The 20,365-nt window shown below is 48.6% G+C and overlaps 1 protein-coding gene across 2 annotated transcripts in view; it reads right to left on the bottom strand.

Moving 5' to 3' along the window:
- Positions 1 to 20,365, bottom strand: part of slc23a2 (solute carrier family 23 member 2) — a 315,342-nt gene that overhangs the window by 250,750 nt on the left and 44,227 nt on the right. For both annotated transcript variants that reach the window (XR_013500581.1, XM_078239601.1), the window contains exons 7-11: positions 13,669 to 13,736; positions 11,571 to 11,752; positions 3,537 to 3,657; positions 1,530 to 1,686; positions 531 to 678 (exon numbers count right to left, since the gene is read on the bottom strand). Coding sequence is in view for 1 of the 2 variants with exons in the window: in XM_078239601.1 (XP_078095727.1) it covers positions 531 to 678; positions 1,530 to 1,686; positions 3,537 to 3,657; positions 11,571 to 11,752; positions 13,669 to 13,736 (676 nt within the window). In the remaining variant the exon portion in view is untranslated. The remainder of the gene's footprint in view (positions 1 to 530; positions 679 to 1,529; positions 1,687 to 3,536; positions 3,658 to 11,570; positions 11,753 to 13,668; positions 13,737 to 20,365) is intronic.

Raw genomic sequence — 20,365 nt, 5'->3', positions numbered from 1 at the left:
ATTGTCTGCATTTGAAGTTTCTTCCGAAGAAACAAACCTTTCTAATGGGATAGATTTCCAATCTGCACTCGCTTAAATAGACAGAGAGAGGAGAGAGAGAGAGCGCGAGAGAGGAAGGGGGAAACAGAGAGAGAGAGCGAGAGGGGAAGGGGGAAACAGAGAGAGAGAGCGAGAGGGGAAGGGGGAAACAGAGAGAGAGAGCGAGAGGGGAAGGGGGAAACAGAGAGAGAGAGCGAGAGGGGAAGGGGGAAACAGAGAGAGAGAGCGAGAGGGGAAGGGGGAAACAGAGAGAGAGAGCGAGAGGGGAAGGGGGAAACAGAGAGAGAGAGAGAGAGCGAGAGGGGAAGGGGGAAACAGAGAGAGAGAGAGAGAGCGCGAGAGGGGAAGGGGGAAACAGAGAGAGAGAGAGAGAGCGCGAGAGGGGAAGGGGGAAACAGAGAGAGAGAGCGCGAGAGGGGAAGGGGGAAACAGAGAGAGACACCTGGGGGAGAGCGGGGAGAGAGAGATGTGCAGAGGCACAGTTTGCCTACCTGTTGATGGCATGAACGGGTGGCGGAGGTGCACAGGACAGCCTGGCACAGGCATAATAATCACCAATGGACTCAATAATACTGGCAACAACAGCACTGAGCATGCCAATGACGCCTGCCGCGGAGAAGGTGGGTAAACCCCACTGACCTACAGGAGAAAAGGCAACAGAGAGTCAGCAAAGGACAGGATTCCTCAACATCTCACGCACACACCAGCTCTTGCTCAAATCTCAGCACATTCCTAACAACATTCAATCTGTTGGATATGAACCAAGTTCAGTTTCCAAGCAGAGGGTAGATTCTGTTCAGTGAGACTTTGACACGTCCCCCCCCCCAATGCACATCAATAACCTGGTGTTGTGAGACTTCTGTAAAGTCCAACAGGTTTATTTGGAATCACGAGCTTACGGAGCGCTGCTCCTTCATCAGGTGAGTGGAGAGGTTGGTTCACAAACAGGGCAGATATAGACAGCGACACAATCACGAGATCATTACAGATTTGAGTGACTCACCTGATGAAGGGGCAGTGCTCCAAAAGCTCTTGATTCCAAATAAACCTGTTGGACTTTAACCTGGTGTTGTGAGACTTCTTACTGTCCCTACCCCAGTCTAACGCTGGCAACTCCACCTTACAGCAATACAGAAGTAATTTGTACAGTGAGAAGTCTCACAACACCAGGTTAAAGTCCAGGTTTATTGGCAGCACGAGCTTTTGGAGTATTTTGAGATATTACACAATATTAATGATCACTGACACGAGATGTGAACTTTGTTCTCATTCCCCAGAGGCTGTCAGAGCTGCTGACATTCCCCAACACTTGCTGCTGCTGCTGGTTCAAATTCCAGCATCCGCAGTATCTTGCTTTGATTGTTTGGAGGGAATGGGCGAGAGGAATATTCCCTCCCCACCTGGATCTACGTCACAATCCGACGTGGGGCAAGAGGGGCCGGGGGAGAACACTAATGCAGCTTTTAACACTCGACACCAGGCTGACTTACAAGGGTAAGGAACCTTGAACCAGGGAGCCACAGAGAGGACACCTTTCCGAGCGTCCGTGCGGGCGTAGTAGCCATACTGCTGACTGTCGGCTGGGAAGACATCAGTTACCGTGAAAATGAAGCAGAGAAGCCAGGAGACTAAGATGGCCAGTATAATCTGCAGGAGGAAATTGCAGGACATCAGACAACGACTGTAACACAGCAACATTAACATTCCCATTTCCTCCCCCCCCCCCCCCCCCCCACCCCCCCTCCTTCCCTCTTTCCCACCCGAAGGTCACAAGAAGCCTCCCTCTTACCAAGTTGGTCTATCCCCATGCATTGCCCATCCCAGCTCCGTCCCTTCGCTGTGTTCCCACATGGCAGGACAGCGTGGGAAAGCTGAGAGGGTTGGCTTATGAGGAGAGACTGAGCAGACTGGGGCTACACTCATTGGAATTCAGGAGAATGAGGGGGGATCTTATAGAAACATCTAAGATTATGAAGGGAATGGATAAGATAGAAGCAGGGAAGTTGCTTCCACTGGTGGGTGAAACAAGAATTAGGGGGCAGAGCTTCAAAATAAGGGGAAGCAGATTTAGGACTGAGTTGAGGAGGAACTTCTTCACACAAAGGGTTGTGAATCTGTGGAATTCCCTGCCCAGTGAAGCAGTTGAGGCTACCTCATTGAATGTTTTTAAGGCAAGGATAGATAAATTTTTGAACAGTAAAGGAATTAAGGGTTATGGTGAGCGGGCGGGTAAGTGGAGCTGAGTCCACGAAAAGATCAGCCATGATCTTATTGAATGGCAGAGCAGGCTCGAGGGGCCAGATGGCCTACTCCTGCTCCTAGTTCTTATGATCTTATGAAAGGGGCGACCAGACTGTCGTTCCTCTCACTCGCTGCCTGTTCCCTTACAGTAAGGTCCAGGCATCAAACCCCAGCACTCCCAAGCCTTGACTCAGGCTGCAGTGTGGTTCTGGGCGGGAATGCCACAGGGTCAAAGTGATCTACCTTCCCATCAGGCACTGCAGCACGATCGCTGCTTCGCCTATTGAAGGAATACGTGGGATCGCAGATCCAAACTCCTGGAAGGAAACAACAGACCCTCCCTCAGTGTCCTGGTCAAATATCCCACCATTCAACAGAGACAAGTTGTTCTGTGGAATCTTACTGTGCACAGAGCAGCTACTGCATCTAGAACCATAGAATCCCTACGGTGCAGAAGGAGGCCATTCGGCCCATCAAGCCTACACCAACAACAATCCTACCCTATCCCTTACCGCCCATGTATTTACCCTACGAGTCCCCCTGGCATTAAGGGTCAATTTAGCATGGCCAATCCATCTAACCTGCACATCTTTCAGACTGTGGGAGGAAACCTGAGCACCTGGAGGAAACCCACGCAGACACAGAGAGAATGTGCAAACTCCACACAGACAGTGACCCGGTGCTGGAATTGAACCCGGGTCTCTGGCGCTGTGAGGCAGCAGTGCTAACCACCGTGCCGCCTCAGGTACTAGAAGTGATTACCCTTCAATCTATGAAGGCTGTGGTAATGTTTCAGAGCGAATCTCTGAGGAGATTCCAGTGCAGTACTGAGGGTGTGCTGTGTCTCTGGGATGTGAAGTTAAGCTGAGATTTCAGGTAGCTTGTATGTCAAAATCCCCTGTTACGATTTTCAACATAAAGCAGGGCGATCCTGGGGTGGCACAGTGATTAGCACCACTGCTTCATAGCGCCAGGGACCCGGGTTCGATTCCCAGCTTGGGTCACTGTCTGTGCAGAGTCTGCACGTTCTCCCCGTGTCTGCGTGGGTTTCCTCCAGTTTCCTCGAAAGAAGTGTTGCTTAGGTACATTGTCCGTGCTAAATTCTCCCTCAGGTGTACCCGAACAGGCGCTGGAGTGTGGCGACTAGGAGAGTTTCACAGTAACTTCATTGCGGTGTTTAATGTAAGCCTGCTGGTGACACTAATAAAATTAAACTTTAAAAGACTTTATCCTCCCCACAGCGAGCAGCTACTTACTGGGAACATTTTGAAGAGTTGTAACTTGTATGCTGTCCATCCCTTTTTGTACTGATAAATCGGAAGAGGAAGCTTGACATTCCTTGCATACTGAGAGAAAAATAGCACCAAGAATATGGTCCTGGAAAGAAGGTGGACATATTACAATTAGGGTGATATTACTCATACACACAAACGCACCTCCCGCAGCCCCTGAGCCCTCCCCCCCTCTCCGGTGAGTGATTAATAGGCAGGATGTCCTGAAGCTGACAGAACAGTGTGTGTGTGAGAGAAGTGGCTGGCACACATTCAGATCCCGCACATCACCAGCTGCTGAACCCTCCGTGTGACCCTTCTCTCTGACTACCCTGTGTTTAACACTGCCCAATGGCCTCTGAGCGTCACTCTGCAGTGAGCTGACACTGCCACTTCCCAGAGCTCAGTAGCTCAGGCATCCTCTTTACGCACTGCACCCACATTCACTTGTGTGCCCCACAGCCCCTAACCTGGCCTGTTAGGATCATAGAATCCCGGCAGTGCCATTCGGTCCATCGAGTCTGCACCCCAACACAATCCCACCCAGGCCCTATTCCTGTAACCCTTAGCTAGTCCCTGTGACAGTAAGGGTGAATTTAGCACAGCCAATGCACCTAACCAGCACGTCTTTCGGACTATGGGAGGAAACTGGAGCACCCGGAGGAAACCCAAGCAGACACGGGGAGAACGTGCAGACTCCACACAGGCAGTGACCCAAGCTGAGAATTGAACCCAGGTCCCTGGAGCTGTGAGGCAGCAGTGCTAACCACTGTGCCACCTTAATCTATGCCCCCTGGTTACTGACCCCTCTATGAAGGGTAAAGGTTTCTTCCTATCTACCCTATCTACATCCCTCATAATTTTGTACACCTCAATGAAGTCTCTGCTCTGAGGGAAACAACCCCATCCCATCCAGCTTCTCTTCATAGCTGAAACGCTCCAGCCCAGCCAACATCCTGGCGAATCTCCTCTGAACCCTCTCCAGTGCAACGACATCCTTCCTATAATGTACACACATTACTCTAGCTGTGGTCTAACCAGTGTTTTATACAGCTCTATCACAACCTCCCTACCCTTGTACTCAATGCCTCAGCTAATAAAGGCAAATATCCCATATGCCTTCAGGGATCTTGGGACACACAGCCCCAGTCCCTCTGATCCTCTGTACTTCCTAGCATCTTACTGTTCATTGTGTATTCCCTTAGCTTGCTAGTCCCCCCCTCCCCAAAATGCATCGCCTCACACTTTTCAGAGTTAAATTCAATTTGCCATATCTGACCCATCCATGTGTATCGTCCAGTAATCCTCCTCCCTATTTACCACACCACCAATTTTCATGTCATGTGCAATCTTACTGACCATACCCCCACATTCACATCTAGATCATTAATATACACTACAAAACAGCAAGGAACCCAGTACCGATCCCTGTGGTACACCAACGCCGGCATCTCCACATCATGTACACCACTGGACACAGACTTCCAGTCACAAAAACAACCTTCGACATCCATAGCCCTCTGCCCGTAAGCCAATCTTGGACCCAATTTGCCCAATTGCCCTGGATTCCCCTGAACCCTTACCTTCTTGATCAGTCCCCCATGCGGGGCCTTGTCAAAGGCCTTACTGAATCCGTGTTGACTATATCAACTGCACTGCCCTCATCTACAACCTAGTCACCTCTGAGAAACATGCAATCAAATTTGTCAGACATGATCTCCCCTGATTAAGCCATGCTGACTATCCTTGATTAATCCTTGCCTCTCCAAGTGATGAATAACTCTGACCCTCAGAATTAGCGTCAGAGGACCACGGCTCATCACCACCTCAAGGGCAATTAGGGATGGGGCATTAAATGCTGGTCTAGCCAGCCATGCCCACATCCCATGAGATACAGATAATACTCTCCGCTTGCTGTTAGCTATCCAATCTCTGTCCATGCTCTGACACATATCTGGCTGGGGTGATGGGATGGTTTGGCCGCAGTCTCAGTCTGCACGCACAGACCCAGACTGATGTTGGTGGTTTGCAGTAACTGAACAGCTATCCAGATGTCCTAGAAATGGGACACCCAGGCCTTTGATTCCAAGGGCTAACGGGACGGGCAGAGATTTTGTGCATGCGTAGCCAATGAGCCAACCAGTGCGAGGTTGTGTGTGGCCAGCTACCTTCCCCCCACCCCATCCCCACTGTTGTCCCAAAAGGAGCTCTTCCAGCGTAGACAATAAAAAAAACAACAAAATTTACTCCAACTTATAAATCAAAGAAAAGATTTAATAAAGAAACTTCATTACTCCAGACTTGAGGCCTCACCCTGGGCCACTCCAAATTCCCCACAATTCCCAACAGAACAAAGAACAAAGAAAATTACAGCACAGGAACAGGCCCTTCGGCCCTCCAAGCCTGCACCGACCATGCTGCCCAACTGAACTAAACCTCCTCCGCGCCTTCCGAGAATCATATCCCTCTATTCCCATCCTATTCATGTATTTGACAAGACGCCCTTTAAAAGTCATTATTGTATCTGCTTCCACTACCTCCCCCAGCAGCGAGTTCCAGGCACCCACCACCCTCTGTGTAAAAAACTTGCATTGTACATCTCCTTTAAACCTTGCCCCTCGCACCTTAAACCTGTGCCACCTAGTAATTGACTCTTCCACCCTGGGAAAAAGCTTCTGACTATCCACTCTGTCCATGCCTCTCATAATCTTGTAGACCTCTATCAGGTCACCCCTCAACTTCCGTCGTTCCATGAGAACAAACCAAGTTTCTCCAACCTTGGAGAAACCATACCAGGCAACATCCTGATAAATCTTTTCTGTACCCTCTCCAAAGCCTCCACATCCTTCTGGTAGTGTGGCGACCAGAATTGAACACTATATTCCAAGTGCGGCCTAACTAAGGTTCTATAAAGCTGCAACATGACTTGCCAATTTTTAAACTCAATGCCCCGGCCAATGAAGGCAAGTATGCCGTATGCCTTCTTGACTACCTTCTCCACCTGCATTGCCACTTTCAGTGACCTGTGTACCTGTCGACCCAGATCCCTCCACCTATCAATACTCTTAAGGGTTCTGCCATTCACTGTATATTTTCTATCTATATTAGACTTTCCAAAATGCAGTACCTCACAGGTTCTTATTTATACTGAGTCAGTTGGTCATCACATCATTCTGGTTGCATGGTTTACTGGGTCAGCTGACCCTTAGAGCTTGTTACCATTGGTCACATTACATCAGATCCAATGTTATCACCGGTTACATTCTAACACTCACGAGTGGAAAAGACTCCGACCACTGCTCTCTCCACTAATCAGCCTAACTTGCTGAATCAAAGATACCGGCCCACGCTCCCACTTCCCCAATTTTGCTTTTTAAAATTTCTCCCAGTTTCGTCCTCTGCAACTCAGTGACATTTATTGTCTGCTAATCATCCCTGTGGTGGAGCCGTGGCATGTTGGGTGGGGTTGCCCCTTCCTCCTCTGTGTTGACTCAGGGTAAACACCATCTCAGCCAGCTGATACCTCTCACGTGGAATGAACACCAAATTAGCAAGTGTAAGAGTTCGACACAGCAGGAAGGAAACGTGACAAGGAAGTTCTCCTCCATCGCCATGCGACAGCAAGTGTCATCTCCGATCATTTTCATTTCCCACTGGGAGAAACATAGAAACTAGAAGCAGGAGTAGGCCATTCGGCCCTTCGAGCCTACTCCGCTATTCATTTTGATAGCTCATCAATCCTGATTCCCCCCCTTTCCCCCATATCCCTTGATCCTTTTAACCCCAAAAGCGATACCTCGGAGCAGGAGGCCATTGTGCCCCTCAAGCCTACTACGCCATTCTTTCTGGTTGTATCACAGCTTGGTGTGGCTCCTGCTCTGCCCAAGACCACAAGGAACTACAAAAGGTCATGAATGATGCCCAGTCCATCACACCAACCAGCTTCCCATCCATTGACTCTGGCTACACTTCCCGCTGCCTCGGCAAAGCAGCCAGCATAATTAAGGACCCCATGCACCCCGGACATTCTCTCTTCCGCCTTCTTCCTTTGGGAAAAAGATACAAAAGTCTGAGGTCACGTACCAACCGACTCATGAACAGCTTCTTCCCTGCTGCCGTCAGACTTTTGAATGGACCTACCTCACATTAAGTTGATCTTTCTCTACACCCTAGCTATGACTGTAACACTACATTCTGCACTCTCTCCTTTCCTTCTCTATGAGCGGTCTGCTCTGTCTGTATAGCGCGCAAGAAACAATACTTTTCACTGTATGTTAATACACGTGACAATAATAAATCAAATGATAAGATGATGGCTGATTTGATTGTGACATTAACCCCATTTTCCTGCCTGCATGCCCCCATAACTCTGGACTACCTTTTTGATTAGAAATCGAACTCTGCCTTGATTAATGACCCTGTCTCCACTGCTCTCTGGGGAAGAGAAGTCCAAAGGCCAACAACTCTCTTCTGAATCTCCTCCTCAACTCCATCTTAAATGAGTCGCCCTTTATTCTGAAACTATACCGCCTCGTTCTACATTCCCCCATCAAAGGATACATCCTTTCAGCATCTATCCTCCCCCTCAGAATAAGATCACCTCTCATTCTCCTAAACTCCAAGGAGTATAGACCAACTTGCTCAACCTCTCCTCATGAAACAAACCCCTTTATCTCAGGAATCAACTCAGTGAATCTTCTCTGTATTACATCCAATGCAAATTATTGTAATCCAGGTCAGGACTCCAAAGTGTTTTATAGAACCCGTCTGGATCATAAGTTTTGCAATTTGAATTTGGCTCGGGTGGGCATGAGATGTTTCACTTCAGGGTATGATTCAAGTGACCCACTAGGGAGCTTTTATCAAAGTTTACTAAAGAAAATTGACATGTATGGAAAGAAAATTAGCAATAACTTTTACCAATTACAAACAAAACAACAATGATGATGTTGTATAACCTTTAACAGCTAAATACCGTTCCAACCAAACAAATCCCATCACCAAAACCCTTGCCACAAGTTTAACACAGCAAATACGAATGTTCATGGGATGTTGGAACTTTAGTTGGAGAATCGATACTCTGCCTTCCCAGCCTTGTAACTTCTAGCAGCCCTCTGCATATACTCAGAACAGCTTGCCAAAACGCCAGGAAGAGAGAGAGAGAGTGAGAGACTCTAGGCAATCCAATGACCAACAGCAGATTTGCCACTCGAGGAAGGCCAGGAACCTTGCTTTCCGCTAAAAGTAGAATTCCCAAAACCATGGGAGAGATAGATAGAGAGAGAGAGAGAGAAAGAAACACTCTTTCCGTCTGATGTCCACTCTCCTCCTAAGCTAAAACTGAAAATGAATCCTTTGGTTTTTCTGGGGAGGATCCACCTAACTGTGACTTGTCAATCAATCATTCCTCCCACAAGGCAAGGTCATAAAACAATCCCAGAAAGTACTGGAGGGCCCCAGAGTAAACATAAACAAAACCTCATTTGAGCCATTGAAGCAGCAATAAGGTCTTCTAGCCAGACAGTCGGTGCCACAATGAAACCAAAAGGCCAGCTCACAAACTGCAGAGAACATGATTTAGAAAATACATTTCTGAAAGGTACATTAGCGTCACAAAGTATATATTTCCTCAAGTAAAAGAGTCCAAAACTGTGCGCAGGATTCCAGTTGTGCTTTCAGTAATCCCTGTACACTTGCAACAAGGCTTCCCTATTTTTGTGCTCCATCCACCTTGCTACAAAAGCCAACAGTCCAGATGACTTCTTACGACCTGTGGGACATGAATGCTAACATTTTGTAATCCCCAAATCCCAGTGTATTGTCACATTCGACAGTCTGTTTATTTAAATAATACTGTACTCTGCACCTCTTACAGCTGAAGTGGACAACCTCATATTTTCCCACATATATTCCATCAGAAAAAACTTTGCCCACGCATTTAACCCATCTGTATCCTCCTCACAACTGGCTTTCACACCGATGGACAGCACGGTGGCACAGTGGTTAGCACTGCTGCCTCACAGCGCAAGGGACCCGGGTTCAATTCCCGGCTTGGGTCCCTGTCTGTGTGGAGTCTGCACGTTCTCCCCGTGTCTGTGTGGATTTCCGCCACGTGATCCGGTTTCATAGAACATTACAGCGCAGTACAGGCCCTTCGGCCCTCGATGTTGCGCTGACCAGTGGAACCAATCTAAAGCCCCTCTAATCTACACTATTCCAATATCATCCATATGTTTATCCAATAACCATTTGAACGCTCTTAATGTTCCTCCCACAGTCCGAAAGATGTGCTGGTTAGGTGCATTGACCATGCTAAATTCTCCCTCGGTGTACCCGAACAGGAGTCGGAGTGTGGTGACTAGGGGATTTTCACAGTAACTTCATTGCTGTGTTGATGTAAGCCGACTTGTCACATTAATAAATAAACTTTAAACTTAAAAGCTTTGGGTTACGGGGATAGGGTGGCGCATGGGCTTGTGTAAGATGCTCTGTCAGAGAGTTGGTGCAGACTCGATGGGCCGAATGGTCTCCTTCTACATTGGAGGAATTCTATGATTCTATCCCCATATTGTCACCAAATCTGGCTCCAATACAGTTGGCCCTTTCATCCAAGTCATTCATGCGTTTGGTAAATAGTTGAGGCCCCAGCACTGCGGCACTCCATGAGCTACAGTTTGCCCATCTTGAAGTGACCCAACAATCATCAGAGCTGGATTCCAATCCTGCTCGGAGCTGTTAACATTTAAACAAGAAATCCAAACTCTCAGTTTCTAAACAAAAATAAACTTTCTGGTGTACCAAAAACTAATTAAACAAAGCAACCACATCACCCGATTCCAACTTGTGCTATAGTTCTACTTGCAACTCCCCACCCCTACACCGCATCCCCCCCCCCCCTCCCCCCGTCAATCCCGCAATAATTCCCTTATATGTGAAAAGTTTCACGGTTGATTTATTCTTCCTGGGACTCAAGGTATGCCACTGCCCTCTTGAATTCACTTTAATTCTGCTCAGTCTTCCAGCTATTCCTTTGAAGTCAGATTCTGTGCAGAGTACAGCCCTTGCTGGCTACGTAACGCTCCACCTTTCCTCAACAGATTTGACAAGAGTAGGTGCCGTCACTCCTTCCTCGAGAGCTGGCAGCGGATGTCCTGCTGCCATCCCACAGGTCCCCAAGCTAACCCTGCTGACCGCTTTCTGCTGCAAGCTTCTGTGAGGACCACTGCAGAATTTGTCCACTAGCTGCAAAAACAGGAGTAAATCTTCCAGCTGCCTTTTTTTCCCCCTCGTGAAATCCAAAATGAAATTGAGCCACGGTTGGATCGTGAACAATCAAAGTTACTGTTCTCTTCGCTCAACCAAAAGGCCTCAATGACGGACATTTCCTTTGGCTTTCCCCAGGCCCTGACCAGCAGTGAGCAAAACACAAGGCCAAAGCGACAACTGCCTCGTTCTGTTGCCAAACTCAACGGCCCATTGCCAAACTCAAGGGCCCATTGCCAAACTCAACGGCCCATTGCTGTCATCAAACACACCCACACATAAGTAAAGGCTCTACTCTGAATTGCTATCACCATGGCGACATGGTATGCTCTGGGATGGCTCAAACCGAATAGCAAACTGATGAGTTTGCCTTCAATCGGACTTGGATTTGGGATCGTCTTTTGTTGTTGTCCTCTCTCAACATTCCCTGGCTCCATTTTACAAGCTTAGACGTGGATCACCGATTGGTCAACTTGCGCCACCGTCCCGCCAGACAAACAATGTACCTTTCCAGCATAACCATCCTAAGCTTGTTTGAATGTCATTTACATCAGATTTGCTTCTGCGGTTTGTCATCAGATTAGCCCATTTCTCTGCAGCTAAAAGCTCTAAATTCTGGAAACTAGAATTTACATTATGAAGCCCATGATATTTATGACATCATTGCCTCGCCCCTCGACCCCCCTCACTGCCCCGGGTCACATCCTCCGCGCCGTACCAAAAAGCAAACGGGAAATAAAAAGCAGCCACACTTACAACATTGCAATCCCCCAGTGCTTTCCGGCTCGTTCACCTGCTGCCTGGTAACCGGACAGACCAATCAGAGCCACCGTTGGGGTGATGGTCAACGGGCCAATGTATGCAAGCAGCACTCCAGGTAGGCCCAGGAAACCAATCAGAACCTCAATGATTGAAGACAGTATGATAGCCCCCTGGATCTGTGGAGAAGAAAAGATTGGAGTCACTGCATTGTTCTGTCACGTTTTTGCCTTTAATTCACAACACTTTATTACACAGAGGCATCACCAAGCCCCAGAAGCAACATGGAGGCCACCAGAGGCGTCCAGCAAGACAAGGACATCAGGGCATCTTGCAACAAGTTGGCAGTTGGGCTAAATTGACCCAAATGGACGCTTCCCTCCTGGCCCCGAGGGGCAGGTCAGTCACAGACTTGCTTCCCAAAAGCCAAGGATGGGCCAAGTGGCCTTCCATCTGTGCTGCAAGACTCTACCAAGTGAGATCTCTGCTAGAGGCACCTGGTCCTCCAGCTTCACAGGGATCTCGGCTTTGCTCGGTGTCTCTGGGTTAAGAGTTTGTTCCACTCTGCCGCATTTCTGGATCGTTCCGTCCCAGTGTCCACTCCCAATGCGATCTGCAGATTTCATCGGCAGAGTCAAAGCAGAGATCTGACCAAATGACAGGGTTAAAACTGATCCTCCCGCCTGCCCGTTAGTCTTCAGGGAGCCCTGTGCAGGTTGAACACTGTACGGGCGACAGCTGCATGTCCTCTGCCCTGTTAGAGCAAACCGACTGGTGAATACTGCATTAAAAAAAGCATCCATCGAGGCACCATAATCTCTTCACCGACACAGTCTATATCACCAAGTCTTGCTGCTTAAGCATGTGATCCGTTAAAGAGTTCATGCCAAGTGTGTTAAAAGAATTAGCACCTTTCAAGTCTATCAAACTCAAATGGCCGTGGCTCAGGTGACTGGAGTGGGCTGAGGGGGTCACATTGGAGCGTTTAAATGCAATAGCTTGTGATGAAGCCCATTCAAACCCTGTCCAGTGTTAGCTAGATTCTTCCATCTGCTCGCGGAGTCACCCACAGATGTGCCTGTACTTCACTGCCCATCTCCAGTCTCTCTCGCTGCACGGTCCTGGGTTTACCCTGCATCACAATCCGTGGAAACTCACGGCCAAAAAAAAACACAGCTCCCAGCGGGCGTCAGCCGTGGTAGCATCGCCGTTCCCCTCCTGAGTCGCCAGGTTTGAGAGATCAAGTCTTACCCCAGGATCTCGAGTGCCACATCACTTCAGCTGACACTCCCAGTGCAGGACAGTGAGGGTGCCGCACTGTTGGAGGTGCCGTCGTTCAGAGGGATGCTTGGGGCCCCATCTGCCCTCGGAGGCAGACCTGAAAGATGTCAACGGCACCAATTTGCAAAGCAGGGGAGTTCCTTCCTTTCCCCCCCACCCCAAGTGACCTGGCCAATATCTACCGCACGCCACACTCATTACCCAGGGCTTTATCACATGATTGTTCGTGGGAGGTTACTGTGCATAAATTGGGTGTCACATTTCCAACATCGCCACAGTGACTGCACTCTTTAAAAAATAAAACTCAGAGGTTGCAATGTAGGGTGCTGGAGAGATGGAGGTCCAGCAGTGATCACTGTACCAAGTCGATCATTCAGGAAAGGTACAAGATACACTGCAGGCTTGTACCATTGTGGCCATTGCAAGCGAGAGTCACAATAGGGCTATCTGCGTCTCTTCCCCAGGTTGTTGAAGTATGCTGAAGCCTTGAACTTTTTTCTTAAATTACCCAGGAGCTTGAGGGACCTATAGTTGATTTCCCGGTGGTAAGGTCCCAGAAGGGAACACACAACCTGGGGCAGAGACGCAGATAGCGGATTGTGACTCTTGCTTGCAATGGCCACCAGGGAAGACATTCTCACCAGCTGGACAACTCGGAGATCCCAGGCCCTACCAGCCAAAAGACATTGATAAAATTTCAGTACATCTCTCTCAAGAGCTCAGTCAAAGGCCCCCTGTCAAAGGAGTGAGTCTGTGGGACTGGCTCAGTGAGGAGGTCCAACTCAAACAAAGATTAACCCTCGTGGAACTTTACCTCTTGGATCCTGGGGTGCCAAATATGTGATGTGTCCATCATTTCTGAGCTATTTGTAAGAGATATATCTAAAAGAAAAGCAGATGTGTAAAATACAGACATAGTCAAAAATAACTGTAGTCAAATGGATCTGGCAGTGAAGGGTGTGTGTGTGATAACTGAAGGAGGTTCCTGTACCCAGCCATGGAGATAGTTTGCATCCCAGACAAGGAATCCATGTGACCTCTGACCCTCACCCTCCCCCCTACAATGGCACTCAGTTGGTTCCCAAGTTACTGATCCAGTCTCCAATCGGAGAGTTTGACCGTGTTCAATGCAAAGACTTGTGCTAAGCATACTTAACACACACTGCCACAAACGTTTCCGAGCAACCCCAAGTATCTGGGTGCAAACGTGGGCTCTCCGCCAACAGCTGAGGCAGCACAAGCCCTTGACATTGCACAATGTGGGCAGTGTCTGCATCCGCAACACCAGCAGGGGTGCCAAGGTCAGAACCTTGCTGACAGTGGATAGGGCAGTGAGGGTAAAACAACCTTTGGAGGGGCCTCTAGCAATGCCCTAGGAAAGACAATGTTCCCTATCCCTTGGGTGGAGGATGCTGAACTCACACTTGATTGGAAATCTACGTGTGTGTGTGTGTGTGTGTGTGTGTGTGTGTGTGTATATATATATCTTTGTGTGTAGGTGCAGGAGTTCAGAGAATAAGGTAATGAGTGGACAAGAGATAAAACACAATCCTTCCTCGCTAAGGAGGATGCTAGACTGAACAATGTTTTGAACAGTGCGACATTACAGAGTTACAGCGAGGAAGGGAACACACAACACAAGCCTCCAGCTGTGGCTCAGGAGTACACAACGTGAAAGTTGGTGAAAAGAGACACATGGTCAAAGCTTTCCGGCTTGCACTCAACAGGACAAACACAAGAATACCAAATTTCAAACCATTTCAATTGATACAACAGGAGAAAAGGGAGCCGGTTGGTTTGGCAAGTCGACTCTCGATTGGCTGGGATGTTACCCTGGAGAAAACAACTATAGGTCCCTCAAGCTCCTGGGTAATTTAAGAAAAACGTTCAAGGCTTCAACATACTTCAATAACATTGTAGCTTGCTGAGAAACTTCGAGAAAAGCCTTGCATGTATTCTGGAATTACCCAGGAGCCTGGAGTTGTCCATTGCTTTCTCCGTGATCTGGCCAGTCACTATGTTGGGGGTGTACTACAGGCTCCCCAACAGCCCAAGGGAAGTGGAAGAACGGATATGTCAGGAGATACTGGATAGGTGCAGGAAAAATAGGGTTGTTGTAGTGGGAGACTTCAATTTTCCTGGTATAGACTGGAAATCGCGTAGGGCTGGGAGTCTGAATGGGGAGGAATTTGTAAAATGCGTACAGGAAGGTTCTTTGGAACAATATGTAGATAGCCCGACTAGAGAGGGGGCTATACTGGACCTAGTACTGGGAAATGAGCCCGGTCAGGTCTTCAAAGTTTCGGTAGGGGAACATGTGGCAAATAGTGACCACAATTCTGTTAGCTTTAGGATAGTGATGGAAAAGGATGAGTGGTGTCCCAAGGGGAAGGTGTTGAATTGGGGGAAGGCTAACTTTAGTGGGATTAGGCAGAAATTGGCAGCTGTTGATTGGGAGAGGCTGTTTTAGGGTAAATCCACATCTGGCATGTGGGACTCTTTTAAGGAACGGTTGTTAGGGCTGCAGGATAGGCATGTGCCTGTTAAAAAGGATAGGAAGGTAGGATTCGAGAACCGTGAATAACCAGGGAAATTAAGGGATTGGTCAAAAAGAAAAGAGTGGCGTACGTTAGGTCCAGGCAGCTAAAAACGGAGGGAACTCTGGAGGAATACAAAGGAAGTAGGAAAGAACTCAAACGAGGAATTAGAAGGGCAAAAAGGGTTCACGAAATGTCCTTGGCAGACAGGATTAAGGAGAATCCCAAGGCATTTCATTCATACGTTAGGAACAAAAGGGTTGTCAGGGAAAAAATCGGACCTCTCAGGGACAAAAGTGGGGAATTATGCTTAGAGCCCAAAGAAGTAGGGGAGATCCTAAATGAATACTTTGCGTCGGTATTCACAAAGGAGAGGGATGTGTTGACTGGGAGTGTCTCGGAGGGGAGTGTTGACCCGTTAGAGAAAATCTCCATTACAAGAGAGGAAGTGTAGGTTTTTTAGGGAATATAAAGACTGGCAAATCCCCAGGGCCTGATGGAATCTATCCAAAGCTGTTCAGGGAGACGAGAGATGAAATCGCTGGGCCTCTGACGCAAATCTTTGTCTCGTCACTGGACACAGGTGAGGTCCCAGAGGATTGGAAGATAGCTAATGTGGTCCCGTTATTTAAGAAGGGTAGGAAGGACCTCTGCTGTTTGTGATTTATATAAACGCTCTGGAAGAAGGTGTAACTGGGGTGATCAGTAAGTTTGTGGACGACACGAAAATGGCTGGACTTGCAGATAGTGAGGAACATTGTCAGAGGCTACAGGAGGATATAGATAGGCTGGAAATTTGGGCAAAGAAATGGCAGATGGAGTTCAATCCAGATAAATGTGAAGTGATGCATTTTGGTAGAACTAACGTAGCGGGGAGCTATACGATAAATGGCAGAACCATAAAGGGTGTAGATACGCAGAGGGACCTGGGTGTGCAAGTCCACAGATCCTTGAAGGTGACGTCACAGGTGGAGAAGGTAGTGAATAAGGCATATGGCATGCTTGCCTTTATAGGACGGGGCATAGAGTATAAAAGTTGGGGTCTGATGTTGCAGTTGTATGGAGCGTTGGTTCGGTTGCATTTGGAATACTGCGTCCAGTTCTGGTCGCCACACTACCAGAAGGACGTGGAGGCTTTGGAGAGAGTGCAGAGGAGGTTTACCAGGATGCTGCCTGGTATGGAAGGGCTTAGTTATGAGGAGAGATTGGGTAAACTGGGGTTGTTCTCACTGGAAAGACAGAGGATGAGGGGTGACCTAATAGAGGTGTATAAAATTATGAAAGGCATAGATAGGGTGAACGGTGGGAAGCTTTTTCCCTGATCGGTGGTGACGTTCACGAGGGGGTCACAGGTTCAAGGTGAGGGGGGGGGGAGGTTTAACACGGATATCAGAAGGACGTATTTTACACAGAGGGTGGTGGGGGCCTGGAATGCGCTGCCGGGCAAGGTGGTGGAGGCGGACACACTGGGAATGTTTAAGACTTATCTAGATAGCCACATGAATGGAGTGGGAATGGAGGGATACAAAAGAATGGTCACGTTTGGACCAGGGAGCAGCGCGGGCTTGGAGGGCCAAAGGACCTGTTCCTGTGCTGTATTGTTCTTGGTTTGTTTTGTTCAATCAGAGTCAACATGCCAAACAATGAGCTCCTTTTCCTCCTGTGGTAAGAATGGTTGCGATTGTTTGAAATTTGGTATTCCTGTGTTTGTCCTGAACGAGTGCGAGGTGAGAATTTCAGCAACATGTCTCACTCTGCCCTCACAGTGTGTGGGGCGCTGAGCTTTCTACATCACCAGGGCTGACCTGCCCAGTCTTTTCTGACTTCCAGGCACAAGTCTTCTGGAGGTTGGGAAGATCGTGGGACGGTGGGAAGGCTGACCCATCGAGGTTCCTTCCCAGCTAAGACACGGGAATGTCTCGGGATAAAGCAAAGATGATTGGAATGTGTCCACACTCTCCATGTAGACTTTGAGGTCAATGGCTGTGTCACTGTAAAACTAGGGCAATGAGAAACAGACACCACAGGAAAAGAGGTTCCGCAATGTGTTTAAAGTTTCTTTATTCGTGTTGCAAGTAGGCTTACATTAACACTGCAATGAAGTTACTGTGAAAATCCCCTAGTCGCCACACTCCGGCGCCTGTTCGGGTACACTGAGGGAGAATTTAGTATGGTCAATACACCTAACCAGCAGACTGTGGGAGGAAACCCACGCAGACACGGGGAGAATGTACAAACTCCACAGAGACTGTCACCCAAGCCAGGAATCAAACCTGGGTCCCTGGCGCTGTGAGGCAGCAGCGCTAACCACTGTGCCACCCAGTGTGCAGTGGATAAACAAGGATTATTTCAGAGCTCAACCAAAGACCTGGAATCTATAAACTTTAAAAAAGAGACACAAAGCACTTTTTTACATACTAGCTTCCAATTCTGAGATTAGCTCACGGCCCTTCATCAATTCTCAATGCCAATCAGAAGAAAAATCCCAGAAATTGTTTGTATCTTTCACGCCAATTCAAATGATGCTAAATGGTCTGTGAGTTCCCTGTTGAATCGACACTTAGCAGAGTGCATGAACTGGCTTTGTTTAATCAGATTTGGCAAACACTGTGTCAACAAATCTCCCAATGCCAATATCGCGCCCAGAAGTTCCCAAAAACAGCAGCTATTTGTCCAGTTTTGAATCATAGAATCCCTACAGTGCAGTAGGAGGCCATTCGACCCATCAAGTCTGCACTGACAACAATCCCACCCAGGCCCTATTCCCGCAAACCCACATATTTACCCCGCTAATCCCTTTAATCTACACATCCCGGACACTAAGGGGCACTTTAGCATGGCCAATGCACCCAACCCGCACATCTTTGGTGTGGGAGGAAACCAGAGCAGCCAGAGGAAACCCACGCAGACACGGGGAGAACATGCAAACTCCACGCAGATGGTGACTGAAGCCGGGAATTGAACCCAGGTCCCTGTGAGGGGCAGCCGCCCTTGCCACCGTTTGGCAAGTTAATAAACACAACGTGGGATGGACAATAAATGTTGGCCTGGCCAGCGACTGTCGACATCGCAGGAAGCTTAATGAAAATGTAGCTTGATCCCAACGCGATTGAAAAGTGTCCCTCACTTGTAATCTCCCTTCCCAATCAGACATCCTTTGTCAGCGAGTTCCTCCACTTCACTGTAGCAGCACACCTCGAGAGACCCCAGACACATTGATTCATCCAACAGGTAGGCCACGCAGCCACAAGGGCGCTCCTTCAGAGTGTTCCCCGACAGATGCCAACGAGGTTTCGGTTGATTGGCAAGCTGGAACCGAGGAGATGGTCGTGTGGTCAGAATGTTTAACGCCCCACTCAGAAAAGCCGCAACATCTAGCTGCTCTGGAGTACAGAGCTACACCACACGACTGAACAAGTCGTTCGTCTGTCAAACACCACCCACTGAGATGTCTCAGTCTGTAAAGAACATTCCTCAGAGAGATACGTCTCTAACACCGTTCAGCCACGGTAAGAAGTCTCACAACACCAGGTTAAAGTCCAAAAGGTTTATTTGGTAGCATGAGCTTTTGGAGCGCTGCTCCTTCATCAGGTGATCTGGACTTTAACCTGGACTTCTTACTGAGCCCACACCAGTCCAACACTGGCATCTCCACATCAACACACCCACCAACACACGCACAGCACTCTTGTAGCCTGGGTCCAGTTTGTATGTGTGATGTGCTTACTATAACAATCCCAATTAGGACAGCTCCAGCCTGACCCCAGGAACAACAATGGTCGCCCGCAGCCTGTTCCCTGAAGACCGAAGCAGCTAACTGATGAATAATTAAGAAGGGATAATGTTTGCTGGGCCTGTGATCTCATGGCAAATATTTGCATGGTTTATTCATGTGAAGTGGAAACCTCCAGGTACAATCAGGCGCTGTGCGGGTAATGGTTACGACTGCTGCTGTACCATGGTAACGGCAAAGATCGGATGGCGAGCACAGTCATCTCAACCAATCACAATTACCGCTCCACAGGCCACAATTATCGCTCCACAGGCCACAATTATCAAGTTCAATCGGGTTCGTCACGGCAACAGGCCAGCAGAACCCAGCCGTATCCTGGTTGAATGGGAAAGGGGGATCTGGCAGTCTGTGAGGAAGGATCTGAACACAGAAGACAAGGAAGGTGTCTTGGTTATGAGTATACATCGGGGGAAAGTTTAGCTCAGTTGGCTGGACGGCTGGTTAGTGATGCAGAACGACGCAAACATCGAGGGTTCGATTCCCGTCCCAGCTGAGGTTATCCATGAAGGCCCCGCCTTCTCAACCTTGCCCCTTGCCTGAGGTGGGGTGGTCCTGAGGTCAAAGGGGAGAGGAGCCTATGGTCATCTGTGATAAAGGCGTCTTTACCAAACACTTCTAACAAACCTGGGAAATCTCGAAGCTGCTACACCGGGTGGTTGCTGCGTCTGGGGAATTGCTGCCAGAATTCCAGGGTTTTGGGAACTGGTCACGGTCTCCATGTTGTCCCCTCAGCATTGGAAGATATCTGCAGAGTGCATTACCTCCCCCCAGTGCTGCAGAAAGTATCTTCCACCCAAATCACAGCACGTGATAAAACTGCTCTCACTGTCACACCAGTGTCAGTGGCTTCCATTGCCCAGCACTGCTGGAAACAGAGGGCCAGAACCCCATCAATACCAGCTCTGTATGCGCAGGAGGGGGAGCGAGGAGAGAGCGAGTGAGCGCGCACCCGCTTTCGCGCACGCCCTCTTCCGCGGGCGGGAAAGAGAGGGCACGGGCGGGAAAGAGAATCTCATCAATACCGTGCACACTGGCACAATGAGTGGATAAGGGGAAGTGGGAGATAGCGAAAAAAGAAGAGAATTTCTTCCCCTGGTTAGCTGTTACAGGTACACTGCCGAGGTATATACAAGGACATTGCCAACGTGAATCCTCTCGAACGCCTACCTCGAGTACCTGGA

The sequence above is a fragment of the Mustelus asterias genome, chromosome 22 (genome assembly GCF_964213995.1).
Source record: "Mustelus asterias chromosome 22, sMusAst1.hap1.1, whole genome shotgun sequence".
Classification (NCBI taxonomy): Eukaryota; Metazoa; Chordata; class Chondrichthyes; order Carcharhiniformes; family Triakidae; genus Mustelus; species Mustelus asterias.
Note: the sequence above shows the minus strand (reverse complement) of the source record. Positions and strands in the feature narration are given on the sequence as shown.